Source organism: Strongyloides ratti, assembly GCF_001040885.1.
Source record: "Strongyloides ratti genome assembly S_ratti_ED321, chromosome : 2".
Taxonomy (NCBI): Eukaryota; Metazoa; Nematoda; class Chromadorea; order Rhabditida; family Strongyloididae; genus Strongyloides; species Strongyloides ratti.
Window position 1 is genome coordinate 2,052,758 of NC_037308.1, and position 24,021 is coordinate 2,076,778.

A 24,021-nucleotide genomic window follows, 5' to 3' on the forward strand; every position below is an offset into this window, starting at 1 on the left:
TTATGATTATTATATTATACCTATAATAAAATAAATAAATATTAAAAGATTGTAAAGCAAAAAAAAAAGTAATTTAAATAATGATTTTTTAAAATATAAAGGGAATTAATAATATCATGAAAAGAGAGAGAGAGATAATGAATTAAAAAATAAATAAGAAAATAATATAAGATAAAAATTATTAAATATATATAAAAAGATATTTTCTGATATTTTTTATTAAAACTATATTACTTTTATTTTATTATTTATAACGATTATTTTATTTTCTTATCCCATGGTATTAGATGTGTTATAATCTTTAATAGCATATGAAAATCAGGGGAAAAAAAGGATTAAGTGAAAAGATAAAATTTAATTTAAAGCTAATTTTAATGTCAATCTCTGTTGTTTAGTGGGATATGTTGATGAAATTGAAGCTTATTAAGAATATATCTTTTTCCATTATAAAGATTAAAATAGAGTTGAAATTTTGTTAAGATTTCATATTTCAAATTACTAGGGACTTTTTTTTTTATATCTAAACTTGATTTCTTATGAATAATTAATTTTTATCAATAAATATATATCCTATTTTTATATTAAATAACAAAAAAATATTTCATTATTAAGTAAATTTTGATCAAATACATGTAAATTTAAAATTACAAAAAGATTTTATCATAATATTATATATTAATTTTATAATCCATTAAATTACATTACCACATCCGGTGGTAATGCTTTTAATAAAAATAACACATTTCATTAACCATTAATATTAACCTTTAAATGCCTTTTAACTGTTATATCTTTATTATAAAATATATAATAAATGTATCAATTTATAAAATTAAAGGAAGAAAATTCCAAGTTTAATGGATAATATATAAATATATTAGTATTAATGTAAAAACCATTAAAACAAAAACGACATCTCCTTTGAAGATGGTATTGCCTTCAAAATTTGTTTTATACAAAAATTTTTTCTTCCATAATAAACTTCCTATTTTCATTTAATAAATAATATATGTGTTAATTTATTTATATCTTTATATCCTCTTTTTAGACATTTATATAAATAATATAATTTACAAAATATATACATTTTAAATTAATGGAAAAGATGCTTTTAAAAATGTGATCATTCAATGGAACAACTATTTTGAGAAAATATTCATAATAATAAAAAAAAAAAAAACCTTTTAACGTTTTAAGTTTAATCGTTTCCTTAAACATTATTACATAGACATAGTTTTATTTAGAAATATTATGGATTTTAATTTTTTTTTTGTAGATATTTATACTAGTTATTCAAGTGGATTATATCATTATTGATACGGTAGTTAATATCATCTTTAATCATGTTTATAATAATACATACCATCTAACAGTACATACACATTATCTTTTGTTTATCTTTCTCTATATGTTTATCTATATCTACAAAAGAGAAGATAAAAGTATACTCATCCATTGGATAAGTTTATGGATTAATAAATACATTAATTTTTTTTTTACACATAAACACGGCAAATAATACCTAATTAAAGAGTGAAACTTAATAAGGTAAAAAGTTCATCCATCCTTCTGTTTGTATAAAAATAAAAGATGACCAAATGTCAATATATATAATTGGTATTAAATTAAAGAAGTAAATTAATTTATTATATAATAACTACAATCTTTCTTAAGACATATGTATACTGTCGGTTATTTTTTTTTTAAAATTAACTATATTAAAAGTTAATGTTTTTTTATTATTAAATTATTATATATTTAAATTTAGTTAAATAAATTTTGTTTCTTTATTATACCAAAAAAAAAAGTATAAACTTTTTAAAATTAAAGGGAAAAAGATTTATTTCATAATTTATGTAATTAATTAATGTATTTGAATTTATTTAAATTATAATATAACTTATCTCAAGTGTATATATTTATCTTTCATTTAAAAATTTACCATTTAATTGTGATTTTTTTTTCTGTAAAAAGAAGTAATAAATGATTTAAGATAATAAGTATATGTAATATATTAAGTAATTTTAAAACAATAAATCAAAATGTAAAAAATATGGAACAATTTTTTATAACTTTTTTTTTTCAATTTATACATTTATCTTTTTTAAATAAATAAGTTTACACATTCCATTATGTAAAGATAGACAAGAAAAAAAAAATAAATAAAAAATTTATCAATAAATTATATGAAAAAAATTACTTACAGAATGATTTACTAATAGATAAAGATAAACTATATTATTTTAATATAAGAAAACTTTTTACCTTATGATTTATATTATAATATATATTTAAAATATCAAAATAAAAAATTTGGTTAAATGTGATTAAAATTTATTATATATCATTAAAAAGTATAGAAAATTTTATTTTAAAGTAATTTATTTTATATCATAATAGAATATTTATTTAAAATAAAAAATTTACAAATATTTTAATTATATTATTGAGATAAAGTCATTTTTATTAAAAAATTTCTTTTACCTAAAAATTTATTATACCAATTATCAAATATTAAACATAATAACAATAGTGTCAGTTGACATTTTCATTAAATGTACCTCTTCAAAATATATTTTTTAAAATATTTTAATTATATATTTATCATTAATTTAAAGAAAATGTAAAAATGTAAATGATTAATTTGTTCATATAAAATTTAGAGTTTATTATCTTTTTTATAATGTTTATTTAGTTAGTTTAATAATGTGATAGTATTTTAAAACAATAATTTTATCTTTGGGTGGTTTATTAGATAAGAATAATTTGGATTATTTTTCCTTTGTCTTCTTAAATTTTTTTTTTATTTTTGAGGGATCTTTAAATATTTATATATATTTTTTTTAATATAAATAATTATTAAAAAGTATATTTTTTTTAAAATAAATTTTAACAAAATAATTTTTTTAAATATTTATCATAACAAGAAAAACAATTGGTATTGTATGTATAATTTTGAAAAATTTATTTTTTTTTATTAGAATCTATCATAATGTCTGAGGAATGTGATCATATTCAATTAAATACTTTCCAACTTTTATTCATAGATACAGTTAATCAAAAAGATTCTTTAAAAGTAGCTGGTACTCTTCTTCTTAATACATCAAAGAAAATGCTCCAAGATACAAGAGAGGTAAATTTAATTATAATTTTTACTTAAGAAAAATGTTTAATAAAATTAAAATCACATTATAGTTTCCTTGTATAGAATGCTTAAAATGTGTCTCTTCAATTTTGTTAGATTTTAATAATCTTAAACCACTACCGAAAAGTATCTTTAAGGAACAAGAATGGTCTAGAGAATTGGGAAAAGTTTTAGAAAGAATAATGAAAACTAAAAATATAGAGTATAATTATATTACATTAGCTTTTAATATTATTCCACAACTTTTTTATCTTACTGACGATTTATGGCTTCAGGGGAATGATACATTTTTCATACTTATTATATCTCTTTGTGAAGTAAGGTTTAGAATGATTTTGGGTGATTACGACAAAATTAATATTAAAGATGTAGATGATGTTTGTGATATTATTGAATTTGTTGTTAAAGAGATTGAAAATGGAAATTACATGGATTCTTTGTATGTTTATTAAATAATTTTTTTTTTTCTAATACTTATAATTTTATAGAGCAACAAAGTTAAGTTTTTTAATACAAAAATCTATTTCATTTCTTTGTGAATGGATTCATGAAATTTATATAGAAAAATTAACTATTAATCAGAAAGTTGAAGAAAGAATATACATGTTAATTATAGAATTTTTTTCAATAGGTGGTTGTGAAATGATTAATACAACAATTCTTAAAGATACCATTGAAGCATTACAGTCTATTTCTTTACGTTATCTTAGAGAAAATTTTGCAAAAGGAAGATCTTTAGTATGTGTTTTAACTAATTCTTCATCATTTCCTGACTCAACACTAAAATTTCTACTAGAATATATAACTTTTTCTCTTGATAACGGTTATAACAATGCTTTAGAAGATTTATACTTAATATTGAATGAATTTAAGGATAGATGTGACTTTTACGATACTGCATCTTTACAAGAATTAAAAAGATTATCTGAAAAGATAAATAATGATAAGATTAAGGAGATTGTAGAAAAATTATAAAATTTATATTTTTTTTATACATGATTAAAAATTATTAAAACTTGTTTTATCTCTAAATAAATATTTATTTCAACAAATCTTAATCATTTATATGATTTGAATAATTTTAAATGAAATATTTTTTTATAAAGTAAAAATTATGATAATAATGATAAAACAATTTAAAGGATACTTTTATACAATAAAAATAATGATTGGACTTATTATTAGATAGTATACTTTAAAATATTTTGATAAAGGCATACTTACCGACAAGATTGTAAAAAAAAAAATAGAATATGCTTGCAATGTTACCTTTTTTTACAATATCTAAAAGAATTTTTATTCAAAACAATAAATTGATTCATAAATATAATAAAAAATTATTTCAAAAATATTTGACTTTTTTTAATTTTATTACAATAACAATTTATACATTAAAGAAAACAAAAAAAAAATATAACAATAAACAATACAATATAAAACAGAAAATATTACAACAAATCATACTAACTTAGAGTATTCAAAGATTTTGGTGTTATGATAAGTTCACCGAAAATATCTTCACTATTTTCTTCATCAATCATTATATGTTTTTTATTAGCATTAAAGATAACTTCTAACATTCCTCTAATTCTTAGCATTTCACCATCTCGTTTAATTTCATGTTCAACAACTTTTTTTAAATCATTAAAATTTTTCTTTGTCTCCTGATTAAATTCTGTCTCATCACTATAAATTTCAATTAAACATTCTGTTACTTTAAGTAGAGTTGAAAAATAAGCATTGTTAAATAAATGTAATCTGATAAATTTAAAAATATTTCCCATTATTTTTTCATCCCTACCAGTAAGACATCTACGAAGAGCTTTTTGAAAATAAATTTGCCTAAAAGCTGCCACAACCATTGATGGATTATTTTTCCATTCAGAGGATCTATAAAACATTACCTCTATTACTTTATTAAATTTTTTGGCACTTATCAATTTTTCAATTGGTCCAAGATTAATTTTATCAAGAATTGGTGCTGAAACATGAACATTGACAACCTGTCCATCATTAGTTGTTGTTGTAATTTTCCTCATACTCTTTGGTTTTGAATCTTTTTGGGCTGTCTTTACTGCGCTTACTTGTTTATCCTTTTTTGTTGCTGGTTTTCTTCTATTTATTGCTAGTATATTCTGCATTCCATATACTAAACAATCATCTGTTGGAGAGATAGCAAGTGTTAAGACTGGTGCTAATGTTGACATTTGATAAACTAATTTAAAATCTCCTGATCCAATATTAAAAACATTTATTCTTTTATCAAGACCAGCAGACAGAAGTTTTTTATTTTTTGTTGCTAGACATAATGATGTAACAGTTTTATGATGATTCTCAAAAGTGAAAAGTTCTTTATGTGACATAGTCATATCCCAAAGTTTAATAACCTGTCCTCCAGCAGTAGCCATAATATTATTATTAGGAAAAAGTATTACTTTTTCTACAGGACATCCATGGTCAACAGAAAATATTTGTTTACCATCTTTTTTTCTTGTATCCCATAATTTAACTGTATGATCATATGAACCTGTAGCAAGAATATTTTCATTAATATCAGAAAATCCACCACAACGTATATGATCAGTATGTGCAGACTTGTTAAATAATGATTTTCCTGAAGTATCTGCTACATCATATATATTAATTACACCATTATCATTCAAAGCAGCTACTTTATGACCTGATCTAGAAAATGATACCACATGAACAGGTGAAGATTCTGTTTTTATTGTTCTTAGAGCAGTTTTTAAAGAAGTATTGGCTTTGTGTACATCATACAATCTAACAATTCCATCAAATGATCCGCAACCCAATAATGTACCATCTTTTCTGTATGTAGCTCCAAAAACTTGAGTGTTAAAACGCGAGTTAACAGAAACAGAATCACAAACATTTGTATCATAAACCGATAGTCTAAAAGCACTTGTTGTTGCAACATGATATGGTGATACAGGTAAAAAAGATGTTGATGAAATATTACCACTTTCTTGAAAAACAGCTACTTGTTCCATTCTTTGCCAATATAAATAATCATCAGAATGTTGTATACTGTTAAGATTTTCTGTAACTGGAACTAATCCCTTAACATATGATGCCCGATTCATCTTTTTAATCTATAGTAAAGATTGCTAGTATTAAAAAAAAATATTATTTTTTTTGAAGTAGTAGGTGGTTATATACCAATATTTGTGTAAAAAAAAATTATTAGTATTAACAACTAATTATTAGATTAAAATTCTATACAATAAATATACAATTAAAAATACATAACAAAAAAAGAAAACAAAAAATAACAACTAGTTTATAAACCCAATAAAGCAAGAGCTTTTTCTTCATCACTCTCAAGTTTTCTCTTCTTAACTTTTGCCAACTTTAGTTTTTTATTAGGAATCTCCTCATCCTCATCTTCATATTCGATTTCACCAAATTCATTTACTCTCTTCTTCTTATCAGGATCTGGAAGCCAAGATAAATCAACAGATCCTCCATCGCTCTCGCTTCCTTCAAAATCTAAATCAACTTCAGCATCTCCAACAGCTTTCCTTGCTTTTTCTTTTTTCTTCAATTTCTTTAATTTTCTTTTTTCTCTATAAGCTTTTTGATCCTGAGAACTTATCTCTTTCATTTCTCGTTTAGCTTCTTCAATATCGAAAGTACTAATTTCATTTTTATCACTTTGTGGAACAACAACATGACCCTCATCATCGTCACTATCAAAAACAATTCGTTTATTTGGTAAAATACCCGCTTTCAAAGTTTGTTTAGCAGCTCTTATCTTTGTCATAACATCCTTAGTTTTGACTTTAGTAGATGGTGCATCCAATTCTCCAGGAGCAGCATCATCAATTTGAATATTCGTTTTAACTCCAGAGAAAATATCTCCATCTTCGTCACTATCATTATTGACAAATTCATCAAAGCCAACACTTTCACTATTCCCAACTTTATTTTGTTTTCCAATTCTTTTATCAAGAAATCTTACTCTTGGTTGCGTAACAAGACCATAAGATTCTGATAGTGCTTTGAAATTAATTGAGGTAACATCAAAAATAGTTTTATCCTTCATTGAATAGATAGCTTTGAGGTATGAAACAAAACTTTTTTGAGCAAAATCTTTTAATTCTTTTTCTTGAACTATTGCCACTTGAAGCTTTCTTCGCATATCAATAATTTTTTCTGGATCAAAAATCATTTTAGAAATAGGAATATTCCTAGCCTTTAATTGAACAAGAGTACTTTTGACCTGACTTTTTGTTAAAACAAGTAATGCTTCACCTTTTTTTCCATTTCTTGCTGTCCTACCGACACGATGAATATAGTCAGAAATTTCAGATGGACAATCTAATTGAAGAACCCAGTCGATATTAGCAAAATCTAACCCACGAGATGCAATATCTGTACAAATAAGAACGGCTCCTTTATTAATACGATCAAAATTTTGGAAAACATGAGTTCTCTTGTTTTGATTCATTGTACCATACAATCCAAGTATAGGAAGACCAATTCTTAAGATTTTAAGAGATTCTACATAGAAACGTGCTTGTTTACAACAAGTAACAAATACCAAAATTTTTTTTTCTCGATGACTATGAATAAAAGACCAAAGAAAGTTATATTTTTCTTCCTCCTCGTACATACAATATTTTTGAATCAAATTATCAGGAGTCACAAATTTAGCATTATCATGAACACGTACATAAACGGGATCCTTTAATGAAAATTGAATTAGTTGTTGTGTATCAGTAGTTTGAGTAGCACTAAAAAGCATCGTTTGCCTGTCTTTTGGAATATTTTCAATAATAGCAGTCATTTGATTTTTAAATCCAAGATCCATCATTCTATCAGCTTCATCAATTACTAGAACTTGTAATTGATCTGTCTGAAAGTAAATATTTTCATCCATATGTTGTAATAAACGTCCTGGGGTAGCAATTAAAATATTCATAGACCCAAGTCTCTTCTTTTCATAATTTACGTCAGTACCACCAATAAGTAAAGCAACCGAAAAATCATGTTTTTTTCCAGCAGCATTAAGAACTTTGAAAATTTGCATTCCTAACTCTCGAGTTGGAGTTAATATTAAAGCTCCTAAACCATCAGTTTTTGACCATCTGTTTTTCCATAGACATTCTAATATAGGAATAATAAATGCTAATGTTTTTCCACTTCCAGTTTTTGCTGCACCAACAATATCTTTTCCAGTCAAAGAATATCCTAAACTTTGTCGTTGTATATCTGTAGGATTAATAAAACCTCCTTCTTCTAAACCTTCTAATGTTTTTTTTGACATTGGAAATTGACTAAAAGTTGAATATTCTAATGAAGCTTTCTATAATAAAAAATTTAATAATTTGAAAGAATAAAATAAAATTTACCTGGTCAAAATCTTCATATTTTGCTAGTACTTCGGCTATCTCTTTTTTTTCAGCACCTTTCTCTTTAGGAACCTTAGCTTTAAATTTTTTCTTTACGTTACCACTCATTTTTCAAATAATTGGAAGGCAACAAAAAAATAAAATTAAGTAAGTACAGTGCCAAATACCAACAGCTATTGAAAACAATCGTTTTAGGATACAGCTAGTTATTGGTTGTGATTCTTAAACGAACACAAATTTATTATTCATTAACGTTATCATGCATAAATATGAAACTTTTTTTTTCCTTTTAATTAATTAATTAATTATTAATAAAAAAAAGTAGACATTATTTTATGTAATTTTAGTTTCCTCTTATGTGGAAAACGACAAAAAAAGGGGGTAACACTGAACGGAAAATGTTGCCTTGTGGAATAGTGTTTTTATTTACTTCAAACTTTTATTTATTATATATTAGGTAGTTTTTATTAATATAACATGTCTAGTATTTTGGATTCTGATGATGAGAAACAGCCTGGACCAGCTTTTGGACCAGTATCTTCAGATTCTTCTGATGACGATGTATCTCCACAAAAATATAGATCCCCTTCAGATGGTTCTTCATCTAGTAGTGATATTTCATCAGACGATGGTAATCACATGAAATCGGTATGCTTCATTTTTTTAATTATTAAAACAAATTTTTTTTTCTAGGAAAACCATAGACAATTGAATTCATCTGATGAAGAAGATGAAGAAGATTTTTCTCGACAAAATGAGGAAATAAAGCCAACAAATCAAGAAACAAATAAACACGTTATGCCAGAGTTATCTTCATCTTCGGACGATGATTCTGACGGAGATGATAATAATGCAAATGCTGGGAACAATCAACCAACTGGTATAATTCTTCATCCAGACAGTGATGAAGACAAATCTGAAGATGATTTTGATGGAAAAGAAAAAGAAGCTGAGACTATTTCTGTTTTCCGTCCTCATACTACTATTTCAAATACCAAAGTTTCTCTTCTAAAACTTCCTCAATATGTTCGAATTGATGCTAAGCCATTTCACAAGGATTATTTCGATGACAGAGATTTTGTTGGAAATGATGCTCTTGTTGGAAAAATAAGCACAGAAAATGTAATACGTTGGAAATATGAAAATGGTGATTCATGTGGAAAAAAAATATCTAATGCCAAAATTGTTAGATGGTCTGATGGTACAACTAGTTTAAGAATTGGAAAGAAATTTTTTGATGTTGTTGTACAGAAAGAAAGTGGCGCTAATCATTGTTTTATGAGATTATCATCTTACTTATTTGGTCAAGCTGCCTTCAAAGATAAAGTTACTTTTAGAACTTTAGAAAAGAATATTCCTGTAATTAGTAGAAACAAAGGACGAAATAAACCACAAACTGTTAAGATTCTTCAAGAAGATGAGATTCGAGTAAATCCAGAGGTCGAACAAGCTAAACTTAAAAAGATTGAAGAAGAAAAATTACGTGCAGCTCAAAGAAGAGAAAATCAGCAACGTCGTATTCGTGAAAAACCTCGTTATACTGGATTAAGTTCTAAGTTCTTAGAACGTAATGGAGAATCATTAAATGCTATAAAGAATAGATATGCTCAAGGAAATTATAGTAGTAGTGAGGATGAATCTGATGATGATTACTATGGTGGAACACGTAAGTTAGAGTCAGATGATGAAGAAGAAGATACTTCTGGCAAAAACAAAAAGGATCTCAAGAAGAAGAAAGTTGTTATAGAAGATGATGAGGATTAGAAATTTTATCTTTTTAGGTATTTATCTGTCAGTTTTCCCACTTTAAAAAAGTTTTTTTTTTTATGTAAATAATATTTAGTCTTAAGAATTCATTACAAATAAATTTTGTCAAAAGATGATTATGATTAAAATAAATATTTTTGTGATAGAACAAAAATATGTTTAAAATTTCTTTTATATCTTTGAATTTTTTAAATAGTTCTTTTTATAATTATCATTAATTTATAAAAAATTTTATTTTTTATTTCGTACGACAATAAATCTTGTTTTTAATGTTAATTATTAGAGAATTCTAAATGTTAGATGTACTAAAAAAAATTTTAAAAATATAAACAATTATTTAATTTTTTTTCCTATAATGTTCAAATAATTTATAAAAAGGTATTGAAAAAGTAATTGTAACCATGATAGTTTTTTTTACTGGATGATAAAAATAGGAATAATGATAAGAAATTTTATTTTTAAAAGATTTTCAAGAGTAACATTAATGAAAAAATACTCTTTTTAAATTTTTTGTACAGTTATTTAATTTTATACATGCTTATAAATTTTCTTAATTTTAATTTGTTTTATCAAAATTTTATTTTGGTCATTTTTAAATAATTTTTTATCATGTTTAAATATACTTGGTAAAATTTTCTTTTAAATAATAATCAATTCATCGTCATGAATGGTACTAAAAAATTATTAAAATACTTTTGATAAAAATATTTTAAAGGTTTTAAAAAAAATTAATTAAAATTCAAGTGAACTTTTTAAGACAAATAAAAAATATATATTTTTTAAAAATTATGAATATTTAAATTTTAAGTTTCTTTTGTTATGTTACACTCGCAAAAGATAATTATATAAACAATGAATAATTATCATTGTTTATTGACTATATAATCGACTTATTAACAAAACTGTACTTATCTTTTTTTAAAAAATAGAAAATTTTTTTAATTCTTGAATTTTTGAAATTTTGCACTTTATTATTGTTTAACCAACTGTTAATATATATGGAAAATTACTACTTAGAATACAATGGATATTTTTATTTACTATTATTTCAGTATAAAAAGAATCTGTTAAAATGATTAATGTAAATTGAATCATATTTTACAATGCATTATTTCACTTTTTGGACAATTGTTTTCATTTATCTTATAATTGTTCCAGTTACGGAATCCGGAAACAGTAAAATTTGCGATGCAAATACTCCTTGTGATGCTGGACTTGTATGCTTAAAAGATATTACTAGAGGTCTTGATTCTTCTACAGGAAATTTTTGTGGTCAACCATGTACACCACTTACTGTAGCTAACGATTGTGGAGCTGGTGAAACTTGTGATCAAATAAAGGATATTACTGATGCAGATACTTTATCATGTGTGAAATCTGTATTTTGTCTTACAGATGATTTTTGTCAATCATTAAATCCAGATAAACCTACATGTAATTTATTTACTTTAAAATGTGTTGGTACAGATACTAACACTGTAAGTACAACTGAAGTTACCACTACAAAAAGAATATCTACAACACCAGCATGTGAAGATTCAGTAGTTGGTGGTGCATATGATTGTAAAAGTCATCAAGATCGTTGTAAGGATCCATTATGGCTTGATTTAATGCGAGATAAATGTAAAAAAACATGCGGTTTTTGTGGAACAGTTACAGGAGGAACTACAGCTCCATGTAAAGATCTTTTATCCGATTGTTCTAAGAATAGTCATCTTTGTAAAAATTCACACTACATCACTTTTATGAAAGAAAAATGTCGTGCTACTTGTGGTTTTTGTTAATCATTTAAAAAAAAGCTTAATTTACAGCATTTTTTTGTATACAAATGTTATAATTCATAACGATTTTTTTATGAATATTATATTATATATTTCATTTCCAATAAATTTTTGCTATTTTCATTGACTTGAATTGTAATTATTTTAATAACTTATAAGAAAATGTTATAGTTACTTTAAAAATTATTTTTTATATTATTTAAAAATCAGTTTGAAATATTTTTAAAAAATAACATAAATAGAAAAATTATAATAAAGTAAAAAATTTTAATAATAAATAATAATATAAGAAAAGCTTTTTATGAATATTTATACTCTTTAATAAAATATTTGTTTTCATCTTCTATAAAATATATTGTAAGTTAAAATTTTTTTTATTATATTTATAATTACATTATTAAAATTTTAGATTGAAAAGATAATTTAAAACTTTTGATAACAATATATTTTATTTATCATAAAACATATTATCACAAAAATAAGAAAATCTGACTTTTTCTAACTTCAATATATCATACTTATTTTTTTCTTGAAATATTTTTTATTTATATATATTAAAATCATAAGAAAAGAAATATTATTCTTAATAATACCATATTATTATTAATAAATAAAGTAAAGTGCAACTTACGTAAGAATTTTTAAAAAGTTATTTATCAATAAATTATTAGTATTAACTTTATTTAAGAATCAAGAAAAAATTTAGTAAATTATAATAAATATTCAAAAATAAGAATATAAATTGAAAATATGGATAATAGCAAAATAAGTTATTTTCAACCACCTAATATTCAACGTGATAATAGTAAAGAAGCTAGTTTACAAGTTCCTATAAATAAAGGTAAAAATAGTAGAATGAGTGACAGTTTTGATGATGACAATTTTGCTAATGATAAAAAACGTCCACTTGGTGAAAATATTAAATCAAATATTCTTGGCTTATTTCTAGTAATTATTTTATTTATCATATCATTAATAATTTATATATTTGGATTATTATACTTTTCAAAATTAAGTATGTTTAAAAAAAATTATATATTTTTAAATAAAATAATATTTTTTAGGATCACATTCACTTGGTTGTGGTTTTTTTGTAATTGAAAATTATAATCAAGCTTTTAAGAATGAGACAAATGCTAATAATAGAACAGAAATATTGATAATGAATGGGATTATGGCTAATATTTTTGCAGATGGAAATTATCATTCAGAACAAAAAAAACATGCACAAAAAGTTTATAATGAATATAAAAGTAATATGGAATTTTATAAAGATAATTGTATTAAAATTAAAGAACATTGTTCTACAATTAATACTATTCGTAAAAAACTAGAAGAAAATCATCATGAATATACCCCAAATGACAAAACATTATATTCTTGGATGGTACCAAAAGCAGCATTTTCACATAAAGGAGCAATATTTTTAATTCATGGTTCATTTATTTTAACACTTCTTCTAATTATAGGATTTATATTAAAGTTCTTATTTATCTCTAAGAATCATCAAGGTCATCGAATAATTTTTATTATTTTTACAGTCCTGACAACTTTATTAACACTTCTAAGATTAATTTTTACCTTAGCAGTATACATTTCATTTGATGGTTTAAAAGATTATTTAATTATGACTACCTTTATTATGACAGCTCTTAACATATTACATCTACTTTTAATTATTCTAATTCAAGTTAAGAAAAAGATGTAATATTATTCAATAACAAATTTTATTTTGTTAATTAACTATTTATAAATTGAAATGGTATTAATTGTGAAAAATAAAAATAATCATAATCATATTTACTTATTTTTATAAAACAGCAATTAAAAAAGTTATTTATTTTAAAAAAGCTAATAATTTCTAGATTTTTTTGTATGTAAAATATAATTAGTTAATATTTATTTAGAAATTTTATATGATTATTTTTTGAAATATTTAATTTATTATATCTAAAACAATCTAAATATCTAAATTTAATAAATTTAGACTCTGTTACTATGCTAGATTTCTTAAAAATAATAATTATTTTCCATAATATTTTTGCCATTTTTTTTACAAGTTTCTAAAAAAAGAATTTTAAATAAAAAAAATTTTTAATACTTTGTTACGTAATTATTATTAATGAAAATAAGAATGACTTATAATCATTCAACAATATTAATTGGTTTGTCAAAACTTAAAATAAGTTAAGACTTTTAAAAATATAATAAAAAAAATGTAAATTAATTTATTTATAATGAATTAGAGTAGTGTAATTTTAATTAATAAAATATTATGTGTACTTAAATATTTAAAAAATAAAATAATCATATTTTGGTTCTCTTGAGATTATCATTAATTTAATCTTCTTTTTCTTAAAAATAAAAAAAAGTAAATATAATTCATTTTTTAAGAAGAAATTTTAATTACTATTTTTTAAATTGCTTTTTTAATTAAAATTTCTAATAAATGAATAGAAAATAATTCAATTATTTAGAATATTCATATAATTTGGTTAAATTTATGATAGTAATTATCTTGTTATTAAATGTTATGATAAATTAATCACATATTTTTAATCTTTAATTTGCCATTTTTTTATATTACTTTTAAATCAATCATTTTATTTACTTTTTTTTATTAATAATGATAAAAGAAAATTATAGATAAAAACAATTTACAATATAATAATCAATGAAAATTTTTTTTACACTTTTAATAAGAATTTTGTTGATATAATCATACATGGCACATATTAAAAATACGATATTATCATAATTTTTTTTTTGAAAAACAAATTATTTATAATATCATTAGCATACCAAAACAATATATTAATTGTACTAAAATAGATTATTTAAAGATTAATTATATTTCATTTATTATTTCTTTCATCCAAAATTCATTTTGAAAATTATTTCAAAGCCTAATTTTATTATATGTATTTTTTATCTATCACAAAAGAAAAATATTTTGACATGCTTTTAATCTATTTTTAAAAAAAAATTAATTTATTTTATTCTGTTTTAAAAAAAAGTGTAATTTTTAAGTGAATAACAGCAATTTTATTAGCTATTAAAGATAAACAAAAGTACATTGAAAAATTATTTTGAAATAAAAAAATTAATTTAAAAAAATTTAAATATACTTTATTTTATGACAATTGAAGTAAAAAAAGTTATAGTTATGAATTAGAAAAAAATTCAACAATTTTTATTTTTTTTTATACCACTATTTTCAATGCCAAAAAAAAGTATTAGTCACTTTTACTTTTGATTTATAAATAAGATCGAAATATAAGAATACACATTGCATTAACTTTTTGAATACTATTGTTTTCTGATAATATTTTTTATAAATGAATTAATTAAAAAAAAACTTTTTTTAAGTTACTTTCCAGTAAAAATATTTGAAAATTTTGACATTTGATTCCATCTCATTTTATTACCTGCTACAGAATCTGATAAAGAATTATCATCGTCAAACATTGAATATTGTATTGGATAGGGACGGTATGAAGTATCAGCCATACGTCGTTTTATGTACTACAAAAAAAAAAATTTAACATTTTTATTAAGTATCTACCTCTTCTTTTAATTTCTGAAGATCATCATTTTTTGATTGATAAGCTTTTTCTGGTCGTTGCATTAATATATACATAGGATCAGAAAAAAATTTAACAGGTTCAATTTTTCCATTAATGGTATTAGATAAAAAAATTGAAATAATCAAACAACAAAATACAAAATTCATTTTTAGTAGTTAACTTATCTTAAATTTTTAGATAATAAAGAAAACTATAATTTTGTATAAAATGACCATTGATAATAGATAAAAAAAAATTTATTTTATAATTGAAATAGAAGTAAAATTGTTTAAAGAATTAATAAAATACAAAAGAATTAATTAACTAGCTTTTCTTCTTTTTTTCCAAAAGAATAATCTTTAAAATTTTAACAAGAAATATTCTATAAAATTTTTGGTTTTCATTATATACTTATCACTAGTTTTATTTATTTATCTTGTATTTGATTATATATATATATAAATATAATAACATCAGATTAATTTAACCTACAAAATCTTCTATACCTAAGGTATCAAATGTCTTCTTATCTATTTTATTATACTTTAAGCTTAATACTAAACAAAGATACTTTTAAAAGTTGTTCTGTAGTAGAAATAATATAAAAGTTTAACTAAATGAAAATAAGTATTAACGAATGAATATTTAAATAACTCTAAAAATTATGGGAAAAAAAGTAAAGAAATAAATGCTTTTATATATAATTAATAACAATATATTTTACATTACATATAAACAACACTAAAATTTTCTATTTTTATTACTATTTTTCAAGAACACATCCTACAATTAATTATTTTTTACTTTATTATACTCAATTTATGTAAAAGCTAAAAAAAATAAAATAATTCTAATTAAAACAATCATTAAAATTGTAAATTAAAAATAGAACAATTTTATGTTTTAACAAAAATACCTAAATTTTATTTGTACATTGTAAAATTGTGTATATTTCAATTTATTTATTCCTATTACACAAAATAGGAATAATAAATTACAAGCAACGGGCTTCGCCCATTTTTCAATGTTATTAATATTTTAAAGATCATTATATTTTCAAATATTAAAATTCATATATGTATATATGTAAACATTATTATATGTTTTTTTAATTTTAAGAAACATTAAAATTAAAAAAAAAAAACATTTTTATATGACAATAAATATTTTTTAGTCTATATCTCAAAAATAAAATGTCTATTTTCAGAAAAGTTACTTTTATTTAATGAAAATTACAAAATTTACATCTCATCTTCCATTATTATGATAAAAAATTTATTTTAAAAAAAGTTATGATCAATTACAGATATAAAAAAACAACAAAACTTATATGAAAATTTTCTTATTACCATATAAACAACATAGATGGAAAAAATATGTGAAAGTGATAAAAAACTAAAATGAAAAGAAAAAAATTGTTTAAAATGTTTTTTTTTGATTTTATTTATAAATGCATTTTTAGAAATTTAATATCAAGTTTATAAATTAATTTTTATAAAGAGTTAATGTCATAAACGATTTTTTTAATCCTAATTTATTTTTAGCCTCAATTAAACTTTTAATCATCCTTTTGAAGCAAATGCTAATTATATATTTTTATTTCCCAATATTTAAATAAAAACTTAATTTTCAAAAAAAAAACAATTTTACGATATTATCATATTTTTTCGTCTTAGAAAAAATTATAAAAATCGACAAAAATTCCATATATCTTAATTATTGTCTATATATATTTAAGAATTTTATTATCATCCAAGAAATAAAAAAAAAAACAACAATAATTAATTCGTCTTCTTTTCTACTGTAACAGAATCTGACTCTTTTGAGTAAAGGAAGAAAATACAAAACAATACAAATCCACCCATCATAGAGAATGCCCCAGCATAATATGGATAAGCTGTTCTGATAAATCTTTCATATTGTGTATGAGCAAATGGTCTAACGGGAATTGTTATAATATTTGTCAAATGAGAATATCCCCGACGATGATAGTCAATCTTAAATTTATAAACACCATTAACATTTGGACATTTAAATGTTGTCCAAAGAGTATCACCTTTTTTATCTAATGTTTTTCTGATAAATGGATCAATACGAACAAACTCAAGTTGAAGATCTGATGGAGTAAATGGAACCCATTTACCGTCTTTCTTTTCTTCAATCTTAATTTTGTATTCAATGTCATCCATAATTGTGTACATCTCTGGTGCTTCACGTTCACCAACAACATTATGTTTAACAGAAACAACTTTAAGAACACCATTTTCTTGAAGAACCCATTTAGATAATTGAATGGCAAAATTTTTATTTCCACTAAGTTGTTCTTTTACACCACCAACAGATTGAACAGGTGAATTGAAAAATTCATTTGAAAACATGTCTAAAGAACCAACAAATACAGCTCGTGCATTATTTCTACCTTGTACACCACCAACAAGTACCAAATCCTTTCCAGCAATAGCTGGTTTACCAGTCTTTGAATTAGGATTGTAAGAATATGATGTTTGATAACCATTAACAATATCCAAAATAAGGTTATTTCCTTTGTGTGAAAGAAGTCCAACACCCTTGAAAAGAAGAGGACCATTTTGTTCAACATTTCTAACAATAAATTTACTATTAATCATTTGTTCTTTATTAATAACAATTGTACTATGATGACCATCATCTAAAATATTATCATAATTAAAATGATCAACAACAGATGTTTTTGGTAAATCAAATTCATAACCAAATTCTACAGCAATTTCTCTAATAGCATCACCAATAATTGATGAACCTGTAACAAGTAAATTTCCTCCATCATCAACAAATTGGTTTATTTGTTCAGCATTGATGGCTCCTCCAAATTTATGAACTGATGGTGCAAGAATAAAAACATCATCAAAGATTCTTTTTCCAAATTTAAATAGTGATAATGTTGCATCATCAGCAAATCGTGTTGTTACTGTATGACCACGAGCTAAAAAAATATAATTATTTAAATAAATATATAAAATTACCTTTTAATGAATCTAAAAATATTGAATGTGTCTCACGTGTTGTTACATCATCAATAAGAATAAGAATTTTATTGGCACTTATTTGAAAGATAATTGATAAAAATACAAATAACAAAAACTTCATGTTTTCAGAAGGTGGTTATTTACAAATTTAGTGTAAGATGAATGTTGATGTACAATAAAAAATACTAATGCGTTGTCAATCGGAGAGTCGTTGTAAGAGAAATGTATATAAATTAACAAAATACATACTAAGTAACCAAACAACAATAACCCATATCAAGGCAAAAAAAAAAGAAAATTAACTTCTATTTACTAGATAAAATTAATGATAAAATAATATATGATCAACAAGATCAAGTAAATTTTATTTCATTACAAAAAAACCACTATTGAATACACATTTTTATTTTGATAAAAACAAACTAATATAATATTTACTACCTTCCTATTTCTTCCACTTGTTATTTTCATAGTCCCAGTATTTAGCTGGACCAAGGAAGTTACCTTTTTCAAGTACCAACATTCTTTCAACAGATGCTTCCTTATATTCATTATCAAATGTTGGTGGAATTGGTGGTAAACATTTCTTTGTAAGGAATGTAGCAAAAAGTGTTGCACATCCTAAAACAGTGAATACAATTGAAAGCATTACCTTCCAGTATCCAGATGGTGCTTCGAATTCAGCAAGGGTCTGTTTGAAACTGTATCTGTATAAAAGTTTCTTCTCTTCATTAGACAAATTTTTCCAACTACCCAACTCTTTTTGACGAATTGGAGCTATTACTTCATCATCTTTACGGAATCTAATAGATGGATACCAATAATCAAGACGATCTTGATAAGTCTCATCACCACATGATCCATAACCAACAACTTCTCTTCCAGCAGCTTTTTCTAATCCCCATGCATATTCATGACCACTAATTGCTGGTCTTGAAAGATGAATAGATCTAATGAATACAGCAAGATTATTATTCCGTACAACTTGAAGACTACGTGAAAGAGACATCCTGTAAAAAAGTTAAATTTAATAACAATGTATTAACTTCAATATAGATATCAAAATTTCCTAACCTTCAAAGTAGAATGCTGACGACAAGAAATGGAAAAAATTTTTCAATGTTTGTACGTATTATTCCACATTTATTAATTTATGAGAAAACAAAAATCGTTACAAGAGTTATTATTCTCTTACGAAATAGTTAATAAAAATTTTTTTCTCAGTCATACGCATATCTATTCAAGTTTGATTATTATAAAAAACTTTTTAAATCAATATTCTACTATTTAATTAATTAGAAAAATAAATTATAAATATGGCCAATGAAAAATATATATCAGTGGATGAAAAAGTTTGTGAGGCTGCAACAAATTTTTCACGCTTATTTTTCCATTCTTTTGACGGAAAAAGAGGTGCTCTTATTCAAATGTTTACTCTGGATAATCCAACTTTTGTTTTTAATGGTCAACCTTATCAAGGATATGATAGCATAAAACAATTTTTACATGATCACCCCGATACTGATCATTCGTATGTTTTATAATGTAAATTATTTTTTAATAAAGTTTTTTTTTATAGAATTAACGTACTGGATGGACATCAAGTAGATTTTAATATGGGATACACAGATCCAATTCATATGGTATGCAGTGGGCGCGTAAGATCTGGAAAGTGCGTCAAACCATTTACTTCAACATTTTTACTTGTAAAAGAAGATGGTTTACATAGAGCAAAAGCAGTTCAAATGAGATACCTTTATTAAAATACCACGATCTCTAACCGTTGATTTAAACTTTATTTTTTTTCATTATCATGCAATTATTTGTTTAATTAATGGCAGGTTTACATTCTTATTTTTGTAATACTACGATTTATTTACTTGTATATATTTTTGTTTTTTTTAATTTGATAATAAAAATAAAGTAATTTTTGAGATAATATATATCTATATTTAAAATTAATAAAAAAATATACAAGAACATAGTTTATTTTGAAACATAACAAGACAAACATTTTAACAAAAAGGTCCCCCAATACTAAGATATTTATTCCTCAGTCTCGACGTTGATTGTTCCGAGTTTCTTGAAAGTAGTGCATGGGACATGTTGAACAAGAGTGTAGAATTTTTCTGAACTGTCCTCATCTTCGTTACGTTTGCGAGAGAGGCGAACTCTAACACGGTATGGAACATTTCTAACACCTTGAGACCAGATGAATTTGTTTAAACGAGTATCAACTCTAACATCTTCTGTTCCCATTTGTTGTTTGGCAAATGATCTGATCTCTTTAATGGCGCGTGGAGCACGATATTTAAATCCACTAGAATTTGGTTATATTAATTATTATAAAATTTAGTATAATATAATTTAAACTTACATTCCAAAAATACGTTTATGGAGGTGAATAGTATATTCACGAGTAACAAGTTTGTTAAGAGTATTCTTAGATTTCTTGTCCTTTTGTGGAGCCATTTTATCTGTTAAAACCTATAGGAAAAAAGGAGTAAAAATATTAAATATTAATATTAGGATAAAAAAATTTCGTCAATTAATATTTAATGTAAGAAAAAAAAATTGATCAAAATACAAATAAAATTAATAAAAAATTTTTAATATAAAAATTTTACAAAATTTGTCGCATAAAGTTAAAAATAAAGCAGAATATAGGGGGGGAAAATATTAACAACAACTTCCTAAATTACCAATTACTGTACCCCAAAGGTTTTCTTTATAAGAAAATACCAAAATAAATTGGAATAGTATTTCTTTGAAAAATGTAGTGAAAAAAAAATTTTTTTTTATCATCCTATATATTTAAAAAGAAAAGATATATATATATATATACACAACATAACATTTTTGATTTTAAAAAAGTATCTTTTTCCCTGTGGTTGTATATATATATATATATACATAAAAATATATTATATATTACCATATATATAATATGAAGTTATATTCTTTTATACTTAAGTCATTTTTATAATATATATGTATATCTTATGATATATTAAGATTTTAAAAAATAAAAACATTTAATATTTGTTTTATAATTGTTTATAAATGTAAATTAGTTGATAAAGTATACATCTTTATATAAATACTTTTTGTAATTTTTTTGTAATTCAAAAAAGATATATATATTAATGCAAAAGGTATATTTTTATGTTTGTACTTTTGTGGTTCATGTAATAAGGTTAATGAGGACACAAAGAAAAAACAGTAAATGTTATGAGGATTATGGAATATCTAGTGGAGTAAAGGAAAGTGTTAGAATTTTGGTCTGTTCCAGAGTGGTGGTTTTTTTTTTGCAACTATTATCTACTTTGTTACTTCCGGAGGCTTCTACAGATGCATATAAGAATGATTATAATGTTGATGATAGTAAGTAATGTATTTTTTTTATATTTAATTTGCTTTATAGATTCATTGTTATCAAAAATTATTTTTTATCTTCTAAGAGGATACAGTCGTTGGGATGGGCAACATTTTTTAAATATAGCAAAGAATGGCTACAGATGGGAATCAACTTTGGCTTTTCAACCATTATATCCAACAATAATTAGTTTTTTATCAAAATTGGTACCTTTTTTATCTGAAGATATTGGTATTTTACTTAGTGGTGTAATTCTTAGTAACATATGTTTTGTTATGACAGGAATCTTACTTCATTATATTATATCACATATATTTTTTATTAATTCATATACAAGAAAAATTGCTATTATCATATTTGCTTACAATCCATCTTCTATATTTTTTTCATCCATATATACCGAAAGTTTATATAGTTTTTTAACATTTCTTGGTATCTATTATTTATATATTGAACAACAACTTTACAAATCTGTTATTGGCACTTCAATTATTTTTTCATTAGCTTTACTTACTAGGTAAAATTTTTTTTTTAATTAAAGTATTTTAATTAAATTTTTTTTTTCTTAAATTTATTTATAGGACAAACGGGATACTAAATATAGGATATATTGGTTATAAATTATTATCATTATGGATGTCAGAAAAAGTAACAACAAGACGTTTTGCAGGATTATTAATATTATCTTTTATTATTCTTACATTACCATTAAGAATATATGAATATATGGTACAAAAAAATTTTTGTTCACAACAACCATTAAATATTATTGTATCCTCAACGGGAGGAGGAAAATTTATATATCCTGGTGACATAAAAAATTTATCATGGTGTCCGATGACAGGATATTACATTCCTTCTCTTTTTCTTCCATCATTTTATTCAACTATCCAAAAAAAATACTGGGATGTTGGTTTGTTTTCATACTGGCAATTAAAAAAAATTCCCAATTTTATTTTGGCTGGACCAACAATATTATACATATTTTATGCTTCTAAATTTGTTATTATGAAAACGATGAATATCAAAGGCCACAATACAATTGTTTTTCCATTACGAAGTTTATTACCATTTTCACTTCATTCATCTTTTTTAGCTTTAACAGCAATATTTATTTATAATGTTGAGGTATCAATAAGAATTCTTTTCTCATCTAATCCTTTTATTCCAATGTCATTAGCTTTATTGTTTTCAACTGCCTACAAACAACGATGGAATAATTTTCCTTTTGACTTGGTATGGAATGAGAATCTTATAAGTTTGTACTTTTGTTATAATTTATTCTTATTTGCTATCGGAACTATTGGACATTGTATATGGCTACCATATGTATGAAGAAATAAAAGAAGATATTAATTATCTTTCTTCTAATCTTCAAGTATGTTTTTTTTCTTCTATATTTCGCAATGGTATATTTGTAATCTTTTTCTAAATAAATAATATTTATTTTTTATATTAATTTGTTTAAAATTGTCATATCAAATAACAATAGTTGATTGTTGAAGTAAAATTTAATCAAAATTTTGTTGAATATGGGTGATAATGTTACAATTGACTAAAGTTATTTATCGGTAATTGAATCAGCATATAAATATAAATAATAAAAAAATTGTTTGTCTTAAGTAATGTATATTATATAATTTGACTTTTTTATGAATTTTTATTATAAATGTCATCGCAATTTACTTTTTAAAATTACGAAAATCATGAAATTTTCCTTCAATTTAACGGGAAAAGTTCATTTAATGTTAAAAATATATTATAATTTGTCATCTAACAACTATATTATATGTTTGAAAAATTTTTTCACACTGTAATTTTAACAAATAACAAGAACGTTGTTATTATTGAAAATTTTAATTTTAAAAGATAAAAAAAAATTCTTTAATATTATTTTGAGTGATTTATATATGTATATATATACATATTTAAAATGTTATTTAAAAAAAATGACATTATTATTGAAGTTATCATCAACATAAAATATTAATTTACCTATTGAAGAT

At 23.0% G+C, this 24,021-nt stretch overlaps 12 protein-coding genes across 12 annotated transcripts; 6 read left to right on the top strand and 6 right to left on the bottom strand.

The window, feature by feature from the left end:
* Nucleotides 1–2,992: 2,992 nt before the first annotated feature.
* On the top strand, nucleotides 2,993–4,120 carry SRAE_2000063400 (Hypothetical protein; the record flags this gene model as incomplete). The annotated part of the gene is made up of 3 exons (XM_024651488.1): nucleotides 2,993–3,133; nucleotides 3,196–3,584; nucleotides 3,634–4,120. The coding sequence occupies 3 exons, from the start codon at nucleotides 2,993–2,995 to the stop codon at nucleotides 4,118–4,120; spliced, it is 1,017 nt and encodes a 338-aa protein (XP_024505160.1).
* A 488-nt stretch (nucleotides 4,121–4,608) lies between these two features.
* SRAE_2000063500 (U3 small nucleolar RNA-associated protein 15 homolog) lies at nucleotides 4,609–6,249 on the bottom strand (the record flags this gene model as incomplete). Its single annotated transcript, XM_024651489.1, has 1 exon — nucleotides 4,609–6,249. One exon carries the CDS (start codon nucleotides 6,247–6,249, stop codon nucleotides 4,609–4,611), a length of 1,641 nt encoding a protein of 546 aa, XP_024505161.1.
* A 197-nt stretch (nucleotides 6,250–6,446) lies between these two features.
* SRAE_2000063600 (Probable ATP-dependent RNA helicase DDX10) lies at nucleotides 6,447–8,628 on the bottom strand (the record flags this gene model as incomplete). The annotated part of the gene is made up of 2 exons (XM_024651490.1): nucleotides 6,447–8,474; nucleotides 8,521–8,628. 2 exons carry the CDS (start codon nucleotides 8,626–8,628, stop codon nucleotides 6,447–6,449), a joined length of 2,136 nt encoding a protein of 711 aa, XP_024505162.1.
* A 369-nt stretch (nucleotides 8,629–8,997) lies between these two features.
* Nucleotides 8,998–10,284, top strand: SRAE_2000063700 (RNA polymerase-associated protein LEO1; the record flags this gene model as incomplete). Its single annotated transcript, XM_024651491.1, has 2 exons — nucleotides 8,998–9,168; nucleotides 9,214–10,284. 2 exons carry the CDS (start codon nucleotides 8,998–9,000, stop codon nucleotides 10,282–10,284), a joined length of 1,242 nt encoding a protein of 413 aa, XP_024505163.1.
* A 1,106-nt stretch (nucleotides 10,285–11,390) lies between these two features.
* Nucleotides 11,391–12,071, top strand: SRAE_2000063800 (ShKT domain-containing protein; the record flags this gene model as incomplete). Its single annotated transcript, XM_024651492.1, has 1 exon — nucleotides 11,391–12,071. One exon carries the CDS (start codon nucleotides 11,391–11,393, stop codon nucleotides 12,069–12,071), a length of 681 nt encoding a protein of 226 aa, XP_024505164.1.
* Nucleotides 12,072–12,818: 747 nt separating this feature from the next.
* SRAE_2000063900 (Hypothetical protein) lies at nucleotides 12,819–13,776 on the top strand (the record flags this gene model as incomplete). The annotated part of the gene is made up of 2 exons (XM_024651493.1): nucleotides 12,819–13,083; nucleotides 13,133–13,776. 2 exons carry the CDS (start codon nucleotides 12,819–12,821, stop codon nucleotides 13,774–13,776), a joined length of 909 nt encoding a protein of 302 aa, XP_024505165.1.
* A 1,601-nt stretch (nucleotides 13,777–15,377) lies between these two features.
* Nucleotides 15,378–15,696, bottom strand: SRAE_2000064000 (Hypothetical protein; the record flags this gene model as incomplete). Its single annotated transcript, XM_024651494.1, has 3 exons — nucleotides 15,378–15,387; nucleotides 15,442–15,593; nucleotides 15,634–15,696. The coding sequence occupies 3 exons, from the start codon at nucleotides 15,694–15,696 to the stop codon at nucleotides 15,378–15,380; spliced, it is 225 nt and encodes a 74-aa protein (XP_024505166.1).
* A 1,719-nt stretch (nucleotides 15,697–17,415) lies between these two features.
* SRAE_2000064100 (Dolichyl-diphosphooligosaccharide--protein glycosyltransferase 48 kDa subunit) lies at nucleotides 17,416–18,760 on the bottom strand (the record flags this gene model as incomplete). The annotated part of the gene is made up of 2 exons (XM_024651495.1): nucleotides 17,416–18,596; nucleotides 18,637–18,760. The coding sequence occupies 2 exons, from the start codon at nucleotides 18,758–18,760 to the stop codon at nucleotides 17,416–17,418; spliced, it is 1,305 nt and encodes a 434-aa protein (XP_024505167.1).
* A 324-nt stretch (nucleotides 18,761–19,084) lies between these two features.
* On the bottom strand, nucleotides 19,085–19,873 carry SRAE_2000064200 (Cytochrome c oxidase subunit IV family and Cytochrome c oxidase subunit IV family-containing protein; the record flags this gene model as incomplete). The annotated part of the gene is made up of 4 exons (XM_024651497.1): nucleotides 19,085–19,589; nucleotides 19,636–19,649; nucleotides 19,714–19,728; nucleotides 19,835–19,873. The coding sequence occupies 4 exons, from the start codon at nucleotides 19,871–19,873 to the stop codon at nucleotides 19,085–19,087; spliced, it is 573 nt and encodes a 190-aa protein (XP_024505168.1).
* Nucleotides 19,874–19,955: 82 nt separating this feature from the next.
* On the top strand, nucleotides 19,956–20,402 carry SRAE_2000064300 (Nuclear transport factor 2, eukaryote domain-containing protein; the record flags this gene model as incomplete). The annotated part of the gene is made up of 2 exons (XM_024651498.1): nucleotides 19,956–20,170; nucleotides 20,219–20,402. The coding sequence occupies 2 exons, from the start codon at nucleotides 19,956–19,958 to the stop codon at nucleotides 20,400–20,402; spliced, it is 399 nt and encodes a 132-aa protein (XP_024505169.1).
* A 283-nt stretch (nucleotides 20,403–20,685) lies between these two features.
* SRAE_2000064400 (60S ribosomal protein L31) lies at nucleotides 20,686–21,111 on the bottom strand (the record flags this gene model as incomplete). The annotated part of the gene is made up of 2 exons (XM_024651499.1): nucleotides 20,686–20,959; nucleotides 21,017–21,111. 2 exons carry the CDS (start codon nucleotides 21,109–21,111, stop codon nucleotides 20,686–20,688), a joined length of 369 nt encoding a protein of 122 aa, XP_024505170.1.
* A 728-nt stretch (nucleotides 21,112–21,839) lies between these two features.
* SRAE_2000064500 (GPI mannosyltransferase 2) lies at nucleotides 21,840–23,350 on the top strand (the record flags this gene model as incomplete). The annotated part of the gene is made up of 3 exons (XM_024651500.1): nucleotides 21,840–22,023; nucleotides 22,064–22,532; nucleotides 22,597–23,350. The coding sequence occupies 3 exons, from the start codon at nucleotides 21,840–21,842 to the stop codon at nucleotides 23,348–23,350; spliced, it is 1,407 nt and encodes a 468-aa protein (XP_024505171.1).
* Between the last annotated feature and the right edge of the window lie 671 nt (nucleotides 23,351–24,021).